Source organism: Chamaea fasciata, unplaced genomic scaffold (genome assembly GCF_029207755.1).
Source record: "Chamaea fasciata isolate MVZ Bird 193981 ecotype frontalis unplaced genomic scaffold, bChaFas1.0.hap1 SCAF_5, whole genome shotgun sequence".
NCBI classification, from domain to species: domain Eukaryota; kingdom Metazoa; phylum Chordata; class Aves; order Passeriformes; family Sylviidae; genus Chamaea; species Chamaea fasciata.
Genome location: NW_027094090.1, coordinates 68,123,329 through 68,142,328, shown reverse-complemented (window position 1 = coordinate 68,142,328; position 19,000 = coordinate 68,123,329). Strand labels below are relative to the sequence as shown.

The 19,000-nt window shown below is 41.4% G+C and overlaps 1 protein-coding gene across 3 annotated transcripts in view; it reads right to left on the bottom strand.

Annotated features, from left to right (window-relative positions):
• Positions 1 to 19,000, bottom strand: part of LRP6 (LDL receptor related protein 6) — a 103,484-nt gene that overhangs the window by 75,204 nt on the left and 9,280 nt on the right. For 2 of the 3 annotated variants that reach the window (XM_066184311.1, XM_066184312.1), the window contains exon 2: positions 13,816 to 14,209. The exons of the other annotated variant lie outside the window; for it this stretch is intronic. In XM_066184311.1, the coding sequence (XP_066040408.1) occupies positions 13,816 to 14,209 (394 nt within the window). The remainder of the gene's footprint in view (positions 1 to 13,815; positions 14,210 to 19,000) is intronic. 3 annotated transcript variants of the gene reach the window in all.

The following is a 19,000-nucleotide window of genomic DNA, read 5'->3' as shown; positions in this document are numbered from 1 at the left end:
GCAAAGAATGCTTTTCTCACAAACATTCCTAGAGTCCATCTCAGAATCTCCCAAAGTGTTTACACTAATTCTAGGTTTTGCAACGCATTTTACTTTTGCCTTTCCAATTCATCTAAACTGTTTGACAGGCAGGGCTGTTAGAATGAATATATAACAGCACGGCTGCTGCTCCACACATTTTAAAACGATCACAAAAGGCTGGCACAGCTTTGGCCCAGGCCTATCCCGTTCAGGCAGAGAGAATCTCAGTACCTCTTCCAGCAGGAATCTGCAGGAGTGGGAGATGGGAGAAACAAAAGCAGAGAACCATGGTGTGCTCACAAACCACCTACATAACATCAAATGTCTTTAAGTCAGAAACAGTGATTTGCTCAGGATTTGTCATCAAAACAAACACCAAAACCACAATACACCACATAAAGAAGAACCAGAAACAAAACCCTCATTTTCCCACCCCTTGAAAAACATTGTAGCACAGAGTATCTGCTCAGCGATACACAAATCACTCACTCCACTCAACTACAGTGATAAGGCAGACTGCACCACTACCAAAGCTCTTGTCTTTTCAGACATTACACCACTGAACATGTGATGCTTCTGTGAAGTTACATCCTTATAACTATTGCTATTTCATGGCACACAGTCTTCAACCTCATCTGTACCTAAACATTCCTTATCTACAGAATTAAGTTGTGAAGCTCGAATGATGCAACGCTACCATATACAGTTATTAATTTCTACATACTGACTTGCTTGTGTAAACCAGCTGTTGGCATTTTCAGAATGATTATGCTGTCTGGATGCCTGTTAATTTATATCATGTGCCACTCTGCTGTTAATCACAGGAGCTGAGCCTTCATTATACCAAGAGTTACATGCAGAAACCTTCCTTTGAGACATCATCCATTTATCTGTGCAAGTGGTTTGACAGCTTTTAACTTTAAATTAAATAGCATCTCACCCTCAACTACGATATTCAGTCGCTAGGTTTCCTGACTTCATTTCCCAGGTTACGTTTAGACCTTTACAACACCAAAAACTCACGGCCTGTGCCCTTTTGGGTGACAAACCATCGATTGAATGCTCCCTGAAGCAACTGCCTGTTTAAGGATTTCTGCTGTGTTGTGATTTTTAAGCTGTCATTGATCTAAAACCACTACCCACCAACTCAGAACCAAGTGCATGTGACAACAGACGCCTCCAAGTGGGCCCTTGTTCCAACCCAGCAGCCACCATTTCCATGTACTGGTGTACACATTACTCAGAGAAATATTTCACAAATCACACAGTTAAGTGTTTCTATGCAAAAAAAGAACCTACACATTAAAAAGAAAAAAAAAAAAAGAAGTGCCTACCTAGGTCTGTGTGAACAGCACTCCCAGTTTACCCCACTCACAGTCACCTTGGCAATGGTCACGGGTTTTATTACTGAAAATGCACAAAATGCCAATTCAATCAAATGGTACTTTTCTCCTGGCAGCAACAAAAGTTTGTCCGTGGGGTCATTTTCAGCTTCCTTCTGCTGACATGTTTTGCCCACTCTTGTGCTTCCAAAGATATAAATAAAATAACCGCTTCTCTAAACAAATTGCTCCAGTGCACTCTGGAACTTGTCAAGAAGACAAAACACTACAATGCAGAGTAAAGGCTGAAAGAGCAGAGGGAACTCTTAAAAAATGACTGGCAAAAAGGAAGAAAAAAAAAGGTTTGCTTCCTCTTATATTTGAAAGCAACCCTACTTCTCACAAGAAGAATATTCGTAAAATACTTTGGTTACAAAGAAGTGGTAGAAAAGAGGAAAAAAAAAAGAGCTTGGTGCTCATGTGTATTTGTGAAAAATACTTTATCAGGTCACACTGTCTTTGCTACTGGTTATTTTTATTTAAGGTAAAACCTCCTGTCTTCCTGCTCCACTTCCTTACCTTCCCACTTGTTAACAGCTGATAGACATAAACTTAAACTCAGTCAAACTTGTGACAAAGAGACCAGGACTAAAATAAAACTGAATTCTGAAAGGACCAATTGAACCCCTCCACTACCAGACTGCAGTCACACCCTCGCTGAAGGGCAATTCTGCCCCAAACCAGAATGCTCTCCATGCCCACTACTGCCCCCAAAAACACCAGCTGACTACAGAGAATTTCAGTTTCTGCGAACAACATAAAGCACCTTGAATCCTAAAGAAGGTAACAAATCTCTCCACAAAAAAAAAAAAACAAACCATAGTCAAGGAAAAATAAGACACTCTGAAATAAAACTGGGCATGGCCATTCCTGTCAACAGATCCTATTGCTGGGAACACTGAATAAGGTGTTGTAATCAAATTAACTATATAACAGGGCATGTGAGTTGCATAACTCAGTCTACAAATGTCTAGGTGGAGACTGCATCAGGCCCTAAATTAACACTTTGTTAACTTACAAGATTTCTCATCAGGCATGGAAACACAACTGCACTGAAATGGTGTTGTCTTCAGTTACGTAAAACAGGGTAGTTCTAGGTGGAATAAAACTATTCAGAGGTCAAATGGTTTATGAACATGGTTTGCCTAGGAAATTGTGTTCATTCTCTGGATATATCAAACAATAAATCAATATCAGTCTTCTCCCATTATGATTTTGGAGCCTTAAACTCCGTTTTATTTTTTTATATCCTTAAAACTTCACAGTTAGTGACACAAAGAAAACACCGAACTCTCTCTGTGAAGATTAGTACACAGCTCTCAACAGCACTGAGAAAATAGATGCCAGTGACTCTGTAATTCCAGAGGGACAGGCTGAAATGAAGAAACAAGTCATGTAATATCTTCAAAGTCAGACATAAAAAGGCTAATTGTTTCCATAGATTTTTCTTATTGTTCCTAAAAAAAGGACCCAGAACTTCTCCATCATAAAAACATCAGTCAAGCATTCACTTGACATGTGTTTGACAAGCTTTGTCTTGCATTCATGTGAACTTCTTGACCACGCTTACACCAAAGGGAACCCACCTAGAAGCAACAGGACATCATGAAAAAGGCAACTCCTCGCAGCAGCAGGGTCAACACTGCTATGGCAAAAAACCAATTAACACCGTGATTTTATCATGCTCTACCACAAAGACAGTTCACAGGACAGATTCTAAGGAGCATCTTAAATATGCTTTGGAAAACAGAACTTAAGAATAGCACTTAAAAGCCACAACCCCAAAGGAGACACTTCATGCTTACATAACACACATTCCCTCCTAAAGGTGATGGTAGAGCATACTTTGGAAGTCAGAAAAATGGATGGGGTGTGTGTGGTGGGGGCAAATGGAAGGGAGAGAAGGAATGATGAATGGCACAATTAGATGATCTTGATAAATGTGTTTTCTAAAAAAAGTCTCATCTTCCTCCACCTCAAAACCCACATATTTGCATTTGCATCTAACTAGGGTTTGTTTGGGGTTTTTTTTTAAATGCAGAAACTTCACTGAGTAACCCTATAGTACAATTAGCACTTTTTTTTTTTTTAGTATATTTACTTCAGAAGTTTAGTTTCTAGATAACTGGCTCTGCAGATTCTTTCACTGGTACAAACCATTACTTCTTCCTAGTTAAGCAGGTAGTTGCAAATTTAGGAATGACAATCCCCAATCAGATTTAGTCCTGGAAATCAGCAACAGAAGAATCATGCCAAGTCACTCACGAGTTTAAGATGAGACAGGCAATACTCAAGGCAAGGTTTAAGCGTCAAGTGACTCCCATAGATGACTTTCCACTTGATTTTGGGAGTGTTCTCATCAAGCCTGTTTAATTGTTCAGGGTCACTGTCTTTTGTTTTGTCTTTTCTTCCCTTAAATACAGGGTTTCTGCTGGTCTATAGAGAGCTGCCAGGCAGCATTTTCCAGTATGACCCATTTTACTTATGATCTTCATAAACTTACTTTTAGAGTATCTTAAGGAGTTTCTCCCTCCTCCATCTTTTCCAAACATCCTGACAGCTGTTTCCAATCCCTCAGCTCCAGGACCACGACGTGTGAGGTAAAGCAAGCAGCAAGAAACAGGCTTGTGAAGGCCTCCAGATAAAAGTCCGAAGGCTTTGTAGACTCTGAAATATCTACACCCAAACTAAGTTGTTCTGCAACCACATTCCGTTTTTAATGGGTTGGCTTGTGTAACACGTTTCAGACACTTTTTATTCATAGATCATTTGGAGTATGTACTGCTAACATTGTACTGGTGAACTCTGCAGATAAAATATTCAGCAGCTGTTTGCAGAGGGCCAGGCTTTGCAAGCAGGAGAGCGACAAAAAACTTTTAACAGGAGCCAGGGCTCAAAAATCTAAAGCCTGTTATAGAGGTGGCCCTTTGGCATCTGGAATCCTACTCATACTGGAGAAAACGGGAAGACTCTTTATGGATGAGCATGAAGCCTACCAAAACACAAAAATCACCAAGCCTTTCTTCCAGCCCTTTCTTCTTCCACACTCCAGGTGTGTCCTGCTGGACATTTAAAGTTGCTGATGCACAGAAATCCCCCGTATTCTGGATTTTCCTTTTCTTAACTTCCATAAGCTAACAATCTGTGTGTGACTAGTTGACAGCAGCCATTTCACTCTGAAGGCGGATACAGAGAAGACTTGCAACAACAGGGGCACAGTTTAATGAGAATCTGCCCCAGACGGGGAAACTTGTGACTGGAAGCAAAGAGAACCCGTTTATATTTCACGGCTATCAATAAGGCTGCCTTTTGTCTACTTAAATAGTGAGAAAAAATGCTCTGGTTACACAAGCTGATGAAACATCACCATTTTTAATTACGTTAAAACAAATACATTTATATGAAGGACTCAGTTCTTCAAGCCTCGCTTGCCTCAGTTTAGGAACTCAGTTTTCCAAGCCTTATTTCTTTAAATAGAATTTTTTTTTTTACACAAGGAGACAATTCTTCTCAAGTTAAGTAACAAATTTCTGTCAAACCTCAAGAACACATTGTACTTTCATTGCATCCGTCACTTCAATCCAAATTCGGTTTGCAGTTATAAAATGTTGATTAGGACTATATAATTTATTTAATGCTAAAGCTTTTCGCGGTTACGAGCAGCAATCAGACCTTCACTAAAACAAATCTCTGGTTAGAGTATTGACTAGTTAGCCAAGCCATCCTCCGCCTGCCAGCCCAGCACTGAGGGCTGGCTTGGACAGCACAAGCAGCAATCCTTCTGCTCAGTCCAGAGACTGCCTTCACGCTTGTGTGGCAAGAGGGCAACAAAAATTCTCAGTCAGAACCCCCAGCTACCACTGCTGGCCACAGCAAGCACGTCATAAAATACTGATTAAAACAGCACGTCATCCTATTGCAATAAAACAACAGATTGTTTAATCAGGGAGGCACGGTAAAATCACAGCCCAGCCTGTATTTTGTATACAGCTAACAGAGCATTTGTGTGAAGTCTCATGATCAGGTGAAGCACCAGTTTGGCAACATCAGCGGGGACAATGACACCAGACAGCTCTGGACTGTTAAAAACTGCTCAAGCTCCATCACATTTCAAGTGTTTGCAGTAAGAAATAGGCAGGTTTTGTTTCACCTAGCTGAAAGTTCTTCCAGGATGTTCTTACAGTTCCACTACTTCATAAACCGTATATTCCTCTTAAGTAATTTTCCTCCCCCGCTTAATTTTTACACCAGGCTTATAACCAGATCTAAACATGTACTTCACAGAAACGAAATCTTTTTTGGCATATACAACAAGAATGCATGCTGAAAAATCTTAGAAATATCAAAATAGTATCGTTTAGTACAAGAGGAAGTGTGCCAGAATGTAACCTGGAGGTTAGATCATGATTTAAGGCACGGTTTTATTCTAAGCAAAATTCATCTTGTTTATAGTAAAAGAATCTGCTTCTATTAGAGAATTAAAGACATTTATATGCTTCGCTACAAGACACAGCAAAAGAATCACACAAGCTCGATTTGCAAGACAGTTTTCTTGAACTTTAAGGGAATTTTTAAACAATGGGCTAGAGCGGAGATCTTACTTATCCTTTGAATACGAAAAATAAGCCTCACACTTGACACAGATTTATTCAGAAAAAAGCTCTCAGACTTAACAGTGCTCTTAGCTGCACGATTTCCTGTCTTTCCTACTTCTTGCTTGAAGTGACAGAGAAAACTTAATACAACTAATGCTTTATGCTGAAACATGAAATTAAGATGTAAAAGTGAGAAACGACACGGTTCCCATGAGAAATGAAAATGAGAAATGAAAATGTAAAGTATGTGTTAAACAACCCTGGGGAAAGAAAGGAGGCGGTGGAGGAGGGTGGAAGAGAGAGGCCCAGAGTGCTGACATTTTTTTTTTCTTTTTAATAGAAGGATTCTAATTAAACCATTAAGGTCCAGAAAATGCGCCGCTATTCTTTATATTTGTACTCATCGGTTCAAGGGGGGGAAAAAAGGGTTCCATATTTATGGGCACTTGAGGTTTGCTCTGTGTGTTTGGGGTTTTTTCAGTGGGTGGGAAGGAGACGTTCGTTCTGTGAGTTTGTTTGGATTTTAGGTTTTAAAGTCCAACACAATTAGACTGTTCCAAGCATGAGATACAATTAACCAGACACAGACACCACAAACACACATTACATATACATTCTCACCCACACATATGCATTTAAAGTACACAGTTTAAAACTCGAGAGCAATACCACGGAACAACATCGCTGCCCCATCTGAAGCGACTCTGCTCCCACTTACGAGGCTTGGGTTGTTCCTATTTCTTTCCCTCATTACGGAACACCCACAACTGGCTCGGATGTTTTAAAAACAACCTGGAAGGAGGAATCCACCAGGAAAGAAACAGCCTAACAACTTAGGATACGCTTACACAACAAGGAGTTAATAGGAGTCATTTCTTTCTCCCAGTGTCAAGCAGAAATCCAAAACAGCAACTTCTGCTGATTTTCAGGACGTGTATATATATATAGATTCTAAAGTGGTAAAATAGTACTTGTGCAGATACAGGCTCAATAAACACCCCTGGCACTCTAAAGCGCATCTGCTCCTGTGTCTCAGGGTCACTGCACAAATCCTCAAAATGCTTATTTAGGTATTTTATTAGGTCAGCTCAACATTCATCCCTGGTGTGTCCTCCTTTCTCACTGGCTGCACTGGAAAAGCTGCATTTGCTCAACGTCCTCCATACAATATTTTATCCTGGGACATTTTATCTGACCATTCTACAGAGATGTCAGAACGGAAACGTATTCGTTCTCCACAGGGATAGTCTTATTTTTTTTTTCCAGGAATGCAGCCAAATAAAGAAAGTTCTTCTACAGACTTTTTTTCTTTGTTAATCATGCTGAAATTTCATACAGCTGAGTCCTCTGATTTTCATTTTTTAAATAAACTTAATCCATAGTTTACTTAAAGAATATTATCAGTCTGCTTCAAATCATGCTAGCAAAGGAATTTATCAGCTTTCTTCAAGAAATAAGCCATAAATCAATCTTTTCCTGTCAAAAACATAAATCGAATCACCATGTCCTGCACAGAAACAAAGGCAACTTTCTGCTCCACCTTCCACAACACAGGCCAAAACCTTTGTTCTAAAGTTTGGACCAAACTTTACACTCTTAAAGGAACACATTTCAGTACCTCCCCAAAAAGCAGATGGAGAACACACCCAGTCCACAACCAAAAGGCCCCATTTTGATTTGAAATGAAGGAAATGGGAGATTTCTTCCATCTGCGCACCCCATGAAAAGGCCAGACGCCAGCACAGTGCTCTGACCCACTGTGACTCAGGCTGGGTCTGCACAGCTACAAACGCCCGTCACAGCAACGACTGCGAGTGCAACTTCATCTCACGGCACAAAGTGTGCTTGTGGCACTGCAGCTCGTCTAGAAAGGCGAGAAGATGGCTGCAGGACGCAGAAAGTAAGTTTAAACAAACCGTGCTGCAATGAGCTGTGATCACTGAAGGCTGATTTGGTCTTCTGGTGCAGATCTGCCCTAACACACACAGTCTGCAAGGCTCATCACTCTTTCTGAAAAAATCCCCTCTACAATATCCTGCCTTGAGATAGGAAAGAGGTTGCAAACAAAACTTTTCTCCAAGATGAGTTCTAAAAGTAATTCCTTGCGATGGTTAAGCTCAGTCAGCTGCAGTGGCTTTAGTAAGCAATCACAAGCTCCCTGCTACAAGTCTCAAACAGCTGTCACGAATTCTGAAATTACGATTTCCTGACAAACACTGCCAAGTTATCTAAGTTACATTTGGAGGAGAGAAGGTTTGTTTGTAGGGGTTTTTTGGTTGGTTGGTGGTTGTTTATTTTTGGTTTGTTTGGTTTTTTTACTCTGGCCCCTTCCCCAGAAGCTGCAAGGACTTTCATTCAAAGCCTCTCTGCTTCCTTAACAAGCAATGCTACTTTGGAGACTTCCCAAGCAAGAATATAGAATGAACAATTTATCAGATTATAACTCTCTGCTGTAAATTAATATGGTCGCTTTGAGATCCTGTTAAGTTAATAAAAGTTATCTTAGGACTATTTTTATTTTTTAAAGTGTGTGAAAAAAATTTTTTTTAATTACCATAATGCATAACAAGCTTAAAATCATGATTTTTTTTTTTCTTTTAAATACAACAGGTCTTCATAGTCTAGACTTGGATGCTAAATTATAATTGCAGGGAGTGAAAATGCAGATACAGAAGCCTGCCCCAAAGACTCATCCCCAGACGTTATTCATGCAGAGCAGAAATTACTACCTCGCTTTAAACACTTACTTCTAACTTATGAAATAAACACTGCATGCAAATCTGGAGTATACTTTGATACATGGATACTTCACAGCAAGCTGCATGAAGTTAAACTAATTCCTGTCACCCTTATCACTGCAGCACTGACCTGTTAAAGGACAGGACAAATCATACTCTTGAAAGTCGCCTTAAATTGCCAATAGACCATCATTTCCCATACCATATTTACATGTCTCACCTGAACAATCTGAACTATTTTCAAACTTGCCTACAGCTAAAAGCATCTGCAACTCTGTTATAGGAGTTCCATAAGGAAAAATGTTTGTTCTGCACTAATCAATTCTGTGCACTCTAGTTTGATTTCTAGCAAGCCAAATGTCTCCCATCTCCTCCCACAAAGAAAAAAAAAAAAAACAAACTAGGTAAAACAACTGCAAAATGAAGAAAATATAGAGCAAACATGTTCCTCTGAGCTCCTGGCAACCTCTGGCAGTAGGGTGAGGATAGGCAGACAGTGGCAGTAACATCTAAAACCAGCACAGCAAGATTTACAAGAGAGGTCACCTCTCCAAGTCCTCACTGTTTTAAATATGTGGGTTTCTGGTTACCTTCCTTCACCTCCTTCTTCACATGGGGAGAAAAGAGACCACGAGGCAGAAACCAACATTTTGAGCTGTGCAATAAAACGACACCTTTACAATTTCTGCATCTAGCACAGGACTAGAAACCAGCATCATATGGACCATACATGACCAATCTCAAACCAACTTTGCCAAGCTTTGCCTGTCAGTGAGATTAAAACTAGGAAAGGTAGGCCACTCCTGGCCAAGTTTCAGCAAGACAGCCTCTGCAATACTGTTGCAATCTTTAAGTAATGAAAAAGCGCCTTGTGGTTTGTTTAATATCCCAGCTATTACCTGAATTTAGAGATGTATTTGCAAATCATCTGATCAACTGAGCCTCCTCAGGTGAAGAAAGATGAAATACATCTCATAAATCTCCGTGCCATAATCACAGGCGACTGCAGATTTCATGTCACCTGTAAAACCTCAGCATTACCTCCTCCTTAGAACACAGGCCAGGCTATACAGGAAATAATCAGCGCACTGATCTGTCACCTCTGAAACACTGCTGTCAGCAGAGGAGAGCACAAAGATCTCCAGGCAGAAATGATCTGCTCAAGGGAGAGGCAGCATCAGGCAAGAGAAGGTATGAAGCAAAGCCTTCGGTTATTTGCACTACTTTGGGAATTTACATCCAGAGAGTGCCATTTTGTGTAATGGTAACTTGCCTGAAAACAAAATTATGCTGTACAAACGAATTTACTGAGAAAATCTGATATTTTTTTATTTTTAAATGGTTTTTTTCCCAAAATCAGAGGTACTGTAACTGTTAGTAGAACTGTCCATTTCCCTTTTCTTATTCTGTTGTAAAACATCTACCACTCAGCAGAAGTCCTACCACTTCCCCCAAATCTTTTGTTCCAATGTGCAGATGTAAGGTCCGCACTACAGCTGCTTTTGTGCTTGACCTGCTCAGACACCAGTTTCCAACTTCCAAAAAAAAAAACAACCCCAAAAGAAGTAGCTGCAGAAAGAAAGTGTGTGTTCCCTGCAGAATTTTGCATGAAAAGAAATGCAAGTCTCCCGGGGGAAGGGTACCCATTAAACCTGAAGATCTTCCCCAACATTCAAAGTGCTTCGTCCAGAAATCAGAAATCAACTTCGAAATCAACTTCGGCTGCCATAAAAAGTGCTGTTGCTCTTTGTACTCTAATTCCATTCATTAACCAAAACCCTTTACAACCCAAAAGTTTTACAAGACCTTAACAATTAAGGTAACTCTATAGAGTCACTTGATTTAAAGCACGTCCTGAAAAGCAAGCAATTAGTCACCACTTCTAGGAGGCACTTAAAATTCCCTTTGCGGTGAACAACGCACGTAGAAGTGAGAAAAGCCAGTTCATTCTGATAGCGCTCCTTATGAAGAAAGCTGATCCAGTTGTCTACAGGGTAACTTTGGGGGAACTGAAACTGTGATAATGAAGTCTTTACCGTAAGGACAAAAGGGCTGCACAAATTAAAAACCAAAAGTAAACAAACATACCAACTCCCCAACAACAAAAATCCCAACACAACAAGGAAACAGCAGTGCAAATAGACAATACTGCACTTTAAAGCAGTACTTGCTCAAGGAGCGCTGAAGTAGAAAAATCTCTTTTCTGCTTGCTCAACTTCCATGTGAGCTGTTCTTAAATCGAGTGCTCTCCTGCACATGGTGATGTAACACCTGCTCTTCCCCTGGCAAAAAGTCACCATGAAACTGTCAGTGCCATCCCCAGCTGCAGATCTTAGTAAAAAGGGTCTCGTGTCTAACCCCAGCCAGGAATAAACAGGTCCAGAAAGGATGGATAGGACCGAGGAGCCTTCCTGGAACCTGCCAGCTCAGAAGAATATAGATGTTTCAGGTTTTAACACCTTCCTACAGTAAGTTAAAAAAAAAAAAAACCCAAAGCTGCTGTGCCTCAGTTACCAAATAAGAAATATTTTCCATTAGCAAAGTCATTGCATTTCTTATTCCTGATAACAGACGTGGGAACCAAGTCTAACTTCTACTCCAGCATCTCAGTCACACACAGAACCTCACACACCATCACCCGCTGGTTTTGGCAGGGAAGTAAAGGCTGCAAAAAGCATTTATTCTTTAATGCCTCAACTGCTTCTGTAAGGTGCCCTGAACGGGCCCAGTGGCATTCCTCCAAAGCATCAACAGCAGCACCAAGAAGTCACCTCCACAAGCCTGGAGAATCCCACAGCAGCAGCCGTGAGAAACACCAGAGCACCACCGAAACATTTACATGTCACTAAATTCCACTGTGTGGGACACTTCCAAGAAAATCCACTATTCATCACTATATATCTCTGCCAGTTTATGCTGTTAACATTTTGGTTCCAAGCAGGCATTCTCATGTTTTCAGCAAGACAGACATTTAATAAATACACATCCAACCCCAGAAAAGACGAGTAGTTTGGGACTTAAATCAGCTTTTCCACGAAACACTTGATGCATGCTACTTCAGATAAGCTATTTTTCACAATTTGACTTTGATGAAAAGCTGAACTTACTGGTAAAGACGACCTTAGTGTAAGTTTTGATGCTAAATTACTTCTTTTCATGAATTGCAAGTTTAGAAAATTGTATCTGAAACAAATAGCATCTGAGCGTAATAGGAGGTGGATTAGACTGCAGGAAAATGTGAGGGGGTTTGCTTTTCCAGGCTTCAGATTTTATTCATTCCTCTTAGAATTTTTTATGGCTTACTCCTACCACTGCTTGCCAGGCAACATCTTGAAACCAAAAGACAATTACAGGGTTAAAAAAAAATATGTAAATATTAGTGAAAGAAGCATCCATACAAGAACAGTTTGGGGAATTATTTATCTTTCTTAATTTACATCTCTGTGCTCATGTCACCCCTCCACCTATATTTCAAGCTTTGGAAGCTGTCCTGAAATGTAACCAAATTTATTAAAAGCTGAAGGGTTTTCTTTATAAAATTGTATACGAGAATTGCAATTTTTGCAATTGCAGTATGGCAAACCAGAAAGTGGATATACTGCTGTATTACCTTCCTGAAATATACCCTTCACAGAACAATTTCGAAAGCGACCTATTCAAAAATTCAGAAGAAAGAAAATATTTTGTCCTTAAATTACAGTTGTTGGAGGGGTTATTTTTTAGTTTTGGTTAGAGGGGTTTTGTTTGGGTTGGGGAAGGGGGTTTGGTGTTTGCTTTTTTTTTTTGCTAGAGTTGTTTTTTTTTAAATTTCAGCATCTTTTCAGGAATGTTTACTTCTACTGCTTTAACAGATCATCAGCACAGAAAAAGCTACAGGTTTGCTTTACTTTGGACCCATTTAATTTTTCTTCTTGTATTTTCCTCTTGGTGTCAAGTATTAAGAAAGAGTAAAGAGTATGCAAACATCGAGTTGGCATTGCTGAGCATATCACACTGCACGTTCAGAAAATAAACATATTTCCTGTTTATAAATTGTCAAAGGACTATTGAAACTGTAGAAGAAAATATTCAGGGGATAGTATTTCTATGAAGTTCAGGACAGAAGCTGTGTTCTGCAGAGATTTTCTTCTTTTTGGAGGAAAAAAGCCAAACAAAAATTATAAGCCAAAGAAGTGGCAAGGAACAAGACACAACCTTCATCTCTCCAAAGAAACAAGGCACTAATTTCTCCCCACTAAAAAAAGAGTTGGTTGAAAAACATACGTGAAAAGATATAGTAAAAACAAGTCCATTACTACAGATATAAAATATTTCCAAGAGGTTGCACAGCATCAAGGATATTCCATTACTATTTCACTTTGACTCTCCCAAACACTTTGTCACAGAAGACAGCCTTTGGAGCAACCTCAAGCCAGCCACTTATGTAACATCACCAAAACTCCACTGAATTTTCCATTGTTGGCAAATGCTGCTTTGTCCCAAGAACAGAGCAAGAAGAGCCACGTCCAGGGACTCACACGGGAGCTGAGAAAATAACATCAGTTCTAGAAGGAGCTGAGACAAAAACACAGCATTTCTTGAAACAGGAGTTCCCCCAAAGGTGGGGGAAGGAGCCTCTCTTGAAAATTTTCAGCTTCAAAAGACATCTCAACTTGTTATTAATACAGTATGTTGACTTTTCCCATTTTTTCAGATGCTTCAATAAAGCATGAATATCGATAACGAATAAAGCTCCAAAAATTTCCTTTCCTGACACTTCAGAGAGAGGCACAAATCAGTCTGTCCACAGGCAGCTGACACAGCCTTTTGAGGAAAGCAGACTGGATTAGGTTCTAGGTTAGAACTTCCCCACTTTTGCTAATCTTCTGCACTGCAGCCAAACTAAGTTTCCAGCACTGTTTTTTAAAGTTTGTGATTGCTCACAAACCAATACGAACGGAACTTCAGAAGCCTGCAAATCACACCAAGAGAAAGAGAACCAAACGATGCAAAAAGGCTTGGCGCGACTTCGACAGCAGCATTTGAAACCATCCAACGAACGAGAAACAGCACAAATTCCGGTACTTGTAAAGGACTTACCCTCTTGCAGGATCTAAGGCGATCGCTCTGGGCTGATCCAGCTCTTGCCAAAACAAAACCTTCCTCAGCGACCCGTCCAAGTTAGAGACCTCGATGCGGTTTGTCTCCGAATCCGTCCAGTAGAGCTTCTCCCCCAGCCAGTCACAGGCCAGCCCGTCGGGCGACAGCAGCCCGGACACCACCACGTTCTGCACGCTCCCAGATTTGTTGAACTCCGTCCGTTTGATGGCCTCCTCGCTGACGTCGCTCCAGTAGATCAAGCCCTTGAGGAAGACGAAGTCCACGGCGGCCGCGTCCTCCAGGCCGCCCACGAGCACCGTGGCGTTCTCCCGGCCCTGGGCGGCGTCCACCAGCCGCAGGTCCCGGCGGTTGGCGTACAGCAGCAGCGGGGCGGCTGCACACAGGACACACACAGGGGACAAACAGACAGATAGATGTGTTAACATCACTCCTACCAAGCGTAACTTGCACTGCGGTGGTGCGTCTTACTGATTTAAGAGCATCTTGACGAAAAGAAATACGGGGAGATGTTTTTGGAGTTCGGTTAAAAAGCGCCGGCTCGAAGCTTTTCAGCTTGGTTGCGAGTCTTGGTAACGGGCAGCTCGCTATTCTGGGTTGTGCATTATTGAAGTAACATTAAAGAAAATGGAGGTTTGAAGCGCCCAAACGACGCTGCACTGTAGAGAAGGATCAGACAGACAAGAGCAAAGCAGCACTGGCTCACCTGAGCAAGGATTATTTTTCTTGATAGAATTTAATAATATACACCCCACCTCTACAGAAGCATAATTTACATCAAGCTATGAGAGCCACCTGCATGTCAATACTCCCTGGAATTATGTATCTCAGACATTTTACACGTAGTACATAAAAATACAAAATTCATTGCACAGCATGAGGCAAACGTTGGTTTAGAGCGTTGAAGGCGGTATGAGGAGGTAGGGAGAAAAATAAATCTACAGGAATGGACAACACAGCTCTTTCAAACTCAGCCCTACCATTCCTGCTCAGCTGTCTAACACAAAGCCTTCATTTTATAGACTTTATTTGCTTACTCTGTCAGTTTGCACAGTCTGTGTACTTTTCATAACAACAGCTGAGATGACTAATGTAAAACAGCAACTATAAAAAAGACAGCTCCTTAAATGTAATATGCCTCCTTAATTGTCCTTAACCACAAGCTATATATAGCGTTATGAAAATCCCAGCCTCGTTCCTACTTCAACAAAAGGTTCAGGAAAACACTACATTTGTGTAAGGCAGACAATGACACCCTTTTAAATCTACTATCAGAAAACATTCCCACCTTTCCCTGCATTTACTCAGAAACTGTAGCACCAGAGCACGACAGAGGCAGTCAGATCCATAAATACTCCTCTACCTGTCACCACACACATTTCACAGGGATCTTGCAGATTTATTCCTCAGCATAGGTGGTGGGCACTTCAAAATTGCAGCAGGGTGGATGTCCTAACCAAAAGGTCAAAATTTTCAGAGCCACAGACATGCATGGCTCAGGAATGTCAAGGGCCACTCTGCCAGAAGAGGAACAGCTCCCTGTATGACAAACTCACACTGAAATTAGAAATATTAACAGACTTCAGTAAATTCAAACGCTTGGTTTCCAAGATTGGACTACTCCCCTCATTATCTTATCACAAACCAATTTCTCAAAGACACTGCCACATGTGAACTGGGAGAAGCTGAAAGAACTAAGAAAGTTCCTTAATCTACCTGCAATTAAATGAGTTCTATATATGTTTTGGGGTGGTGGGAGTTTTGTTGGTTTTTAAGAAAACTGAATTGCTTAGACTGTCTTCCTAAATTTAGAAACACTGCATATAACTTACGATGAACTTTAGCTATTACAAGGGAGGAGTGAAACTTCCTTGGTTTTAATATCAAATTTGTATTCCCTTCCCCAAAAAGACATTTTTTAATTGCAGAAAAAAACCATTCAAGTTCACAGATTATCTTCCCATGGAGAAGGGGTAGACTTTTTAAAATTAGATGGAGAATCTTAATATTAAGAATTTATTATTATCTTACTTTGCTATCTCCTTCCTTTCCTTGCATAATTTCCCACCCCTTAAGATTTAAAATTAATTAGAGTCCATTTTCTTGAAGGGCAGATTGCTTATGAAGATCACATGTTTCAGAAAAAAAAAAAAAGAAGCATCCAACAAACTGCAAGGTGTAAAAAATTGTAATGCAATAAAACCCTTTACTTTTTAAAGCCCTCCTACAACTGTAAGCTGAAAAATCTAGTTAACAGCCAGCTCAGAGTCATCTGGAGCACACAGGAGAGTGCGCAGCCAGCTGGCACAGCTTTCCCTAGCCAGACAGCGTGCCCAGCATTTGGAAAAAAGTAAACCCACACACCAGTGAGTGCAAGCTCCATTATTATGTGGGACACGGAGCAGCCATGCACACAGCAGGCACTGAGCTGGAACACCAGGTGATGAGGCAGGCCTGAAGGCACTGCTGAGCCTCACACAGCCACGCTGCACAGGTCACTCACTCCCTGCTGGAGCCCAGCCCGCAGACAAACACTTGTGCATCAAGCACACAGCTCAGCTGAACGGCAGCTCAGGAGAAAGACAGCCACGCTTAGGATGGGTGGCTTCGTGCAGATTGATTCAAAGCCACGACTCGTGACACATTCCAAGGGGCTGGCAGATGAGCACGGTGAGGTCTCCAATGTGTTGCGACATTCGGGAACGAAGCCTGCATCACCAAAATAATAAAAACTGGGTTTGTTCCCCACTGCCTCCAGCCCTTCCCAGAAAACACCACAGCTTCAGTGTGCCGTAAAACCCAGTTAGTGGAGTTGGCAGCATTAGCACCGAGTATCATCTCTGCGTTTCCTGCACTCAGGCGGCAGTGCCAAGAGCAAAGTCGTGCCAGGAGATCCCACCCTGGCCCAACTTCGAAAGCACGGGACACTGAAGAGATGGCTTTCCTCAATAATGAAGTTATGAGCTGCACTAATTGCCTGGGAAGAAGTCCAAGAGCATCTCCTATTTGGCAGTTTAAGTTATAATGGGGCAAAAAGATACAATTCAGATTTCTTTTAATAAGCTGAACTCTTTACATAAAGTTTTTATTTCTCTTCCTATAGACATAATAATAAAACATAGCGTAACTGCAACAAACTACAATACACTGAAGAGAAACACATATTCTTGAAAGATAGAAACACCTATCCTGGAAATGAAAAACAGAAATAGTAATGAATATTACCACATCCTCTGTGATCTGAGAGGTCTACATGCAGGTAATTCTTGTAATTGAAGTACCCAACACAGAGTAAAAGCTATGCTTAGTTATAAACTAAGGGATTTTTTTTTTTTTGTAACCACCAGCAGGAAAAAATGTTTCCTTAAAGAACACAAAAGTTACAAAATCTCAAGTTTAACACATTTCAACAGCAAAAAGTATAATCTACATGGTAAGGAACTTCTGGCAGTAGAGGTCCCCGAGTCAGCAGCTGCTTCTTAACTCCAGTGTTCACCTAAGACCTGTCCTAAGTTTACCACATGCAGTATTAAAGTCCAGACATTGTCTTCTTTGCCTTACTTTTACAACTAGAAATTCTACCAGCATCCCCCTTCCCACCACCAAACTCCAGTTCTGACACCACGTTATTTCTCTTGGCTGCAACTCCGGTCTCTCTTAGTGAAAGCTGCTAATCCCCAGGACACTCAAGTCTCCTTTTCCTTACGCCTGTTTACTCAAGTCTTGCTTTGTACATCTGACTTATGGGCATCTGTTACAGGCATAAAAACGCTGCTGCCCACGGGATGCAAAGTGACAAACCAACATAAAACAAGCACTTTGCCAGCTAAAAAGGGGTTTTTTCATCTTTTTTGGTGCTTAAGTGGTAATTTTAAGCTGTTAGAATTTGTCATGCTTTTCTTTAACCAGTCCAGTGGCCTTTTCCACAAATTCCCACGTTCTCCTTTCTACTTTCAGTGATGATCCAGGACAGCTCTGGGTACCCTGAGGCAAGGACAGCGTTACCTTCAACACGCTCATTCTCTTTCACTGACACGGAGTTTAGCCTGGCTAAAGCAATTAGCAGAGTCTCATTTCTCCCAAATCCTTTTTTCTCAGTCCAAAGCCCCAGCAATGATGTTCCACCCCCTCCCTCAGTTAAGGGCCCCTCCCCAGGTTGATTCAAATCACCCCATCAGCAAAAGGTTGGACTGGGTTAGCAAGTTGAATCAACACAAGAAGAGGTTCCAGCAAACTCTGAAGCTGCCATAATGTGAGCAGCAGGGAGCTGGAAGGGGGAGCAGCTCTCTCCCCTCCACCGGCAGCCTGCTGGATCTGCTCAAGATGTGACTGCAGCTTTCTCCTTAGCTCCACTTCCAGCTGTTGGTTCCTGACCCCTCTTCCGTGTTGGCTCAAGAACTTGTCCCATGCCATGGGGAGACAACACAGGGAGCTAAACCAGCAGATGGCTACTGAGCGCTCCCCACCACCTGCCAAAAAAGCAATTTTTAGCCATCATCCAGAATCAGTTCAGACCAAAAATCAAACCAATATACACACTGGCACAGCAGGGAAAGGAAGGACTGCATCAGCTTTGACTAAATAGTTGAACCAGCTCCTCATGAACCCCCAGTTAAGGAGCAGGAACTCAGAGCAGAGGTGGCCACAGATAAGTTATGTACCACAGAATCACAGTGTGGAAACCACTGAGCAGCTGCTGACACTGTGGAAAGAAATATCCATATAGAAGTCACGGGTAAGAAACCCCACGGATTGTCACACTGGAAGATGATGATGATGAGTTGGGAAGGGAACACTCCCATCTTTTAGAAGTCTTGCTGAAGAACTTGGGAGTATCTGAAGTGAATTGGTACTGCTAAGCACACTGCTATGAGGACAGCAAATGCCAGGGCTGGAGAAGAGAGGAGACACAGCGATGAGATGCACCGAACAAATCCATGCTGACCTGGATGAGGCACAGTAAGCAAGGACTCCAAATGCCTTGACAGAATGACACGCGCTCATATTCAGCTCACAAGAGAAAGAAAAGCAGAGAAATGGACACAGATAACCAGCAAAGAGCATTAACTGCAACCTTTTTAAAACCATTCAATACACAAAACTCCTTATATGCAATCCAATAATCATCCCCAAGACGTCCTACGGAGAACCAACACAAGAATGTATG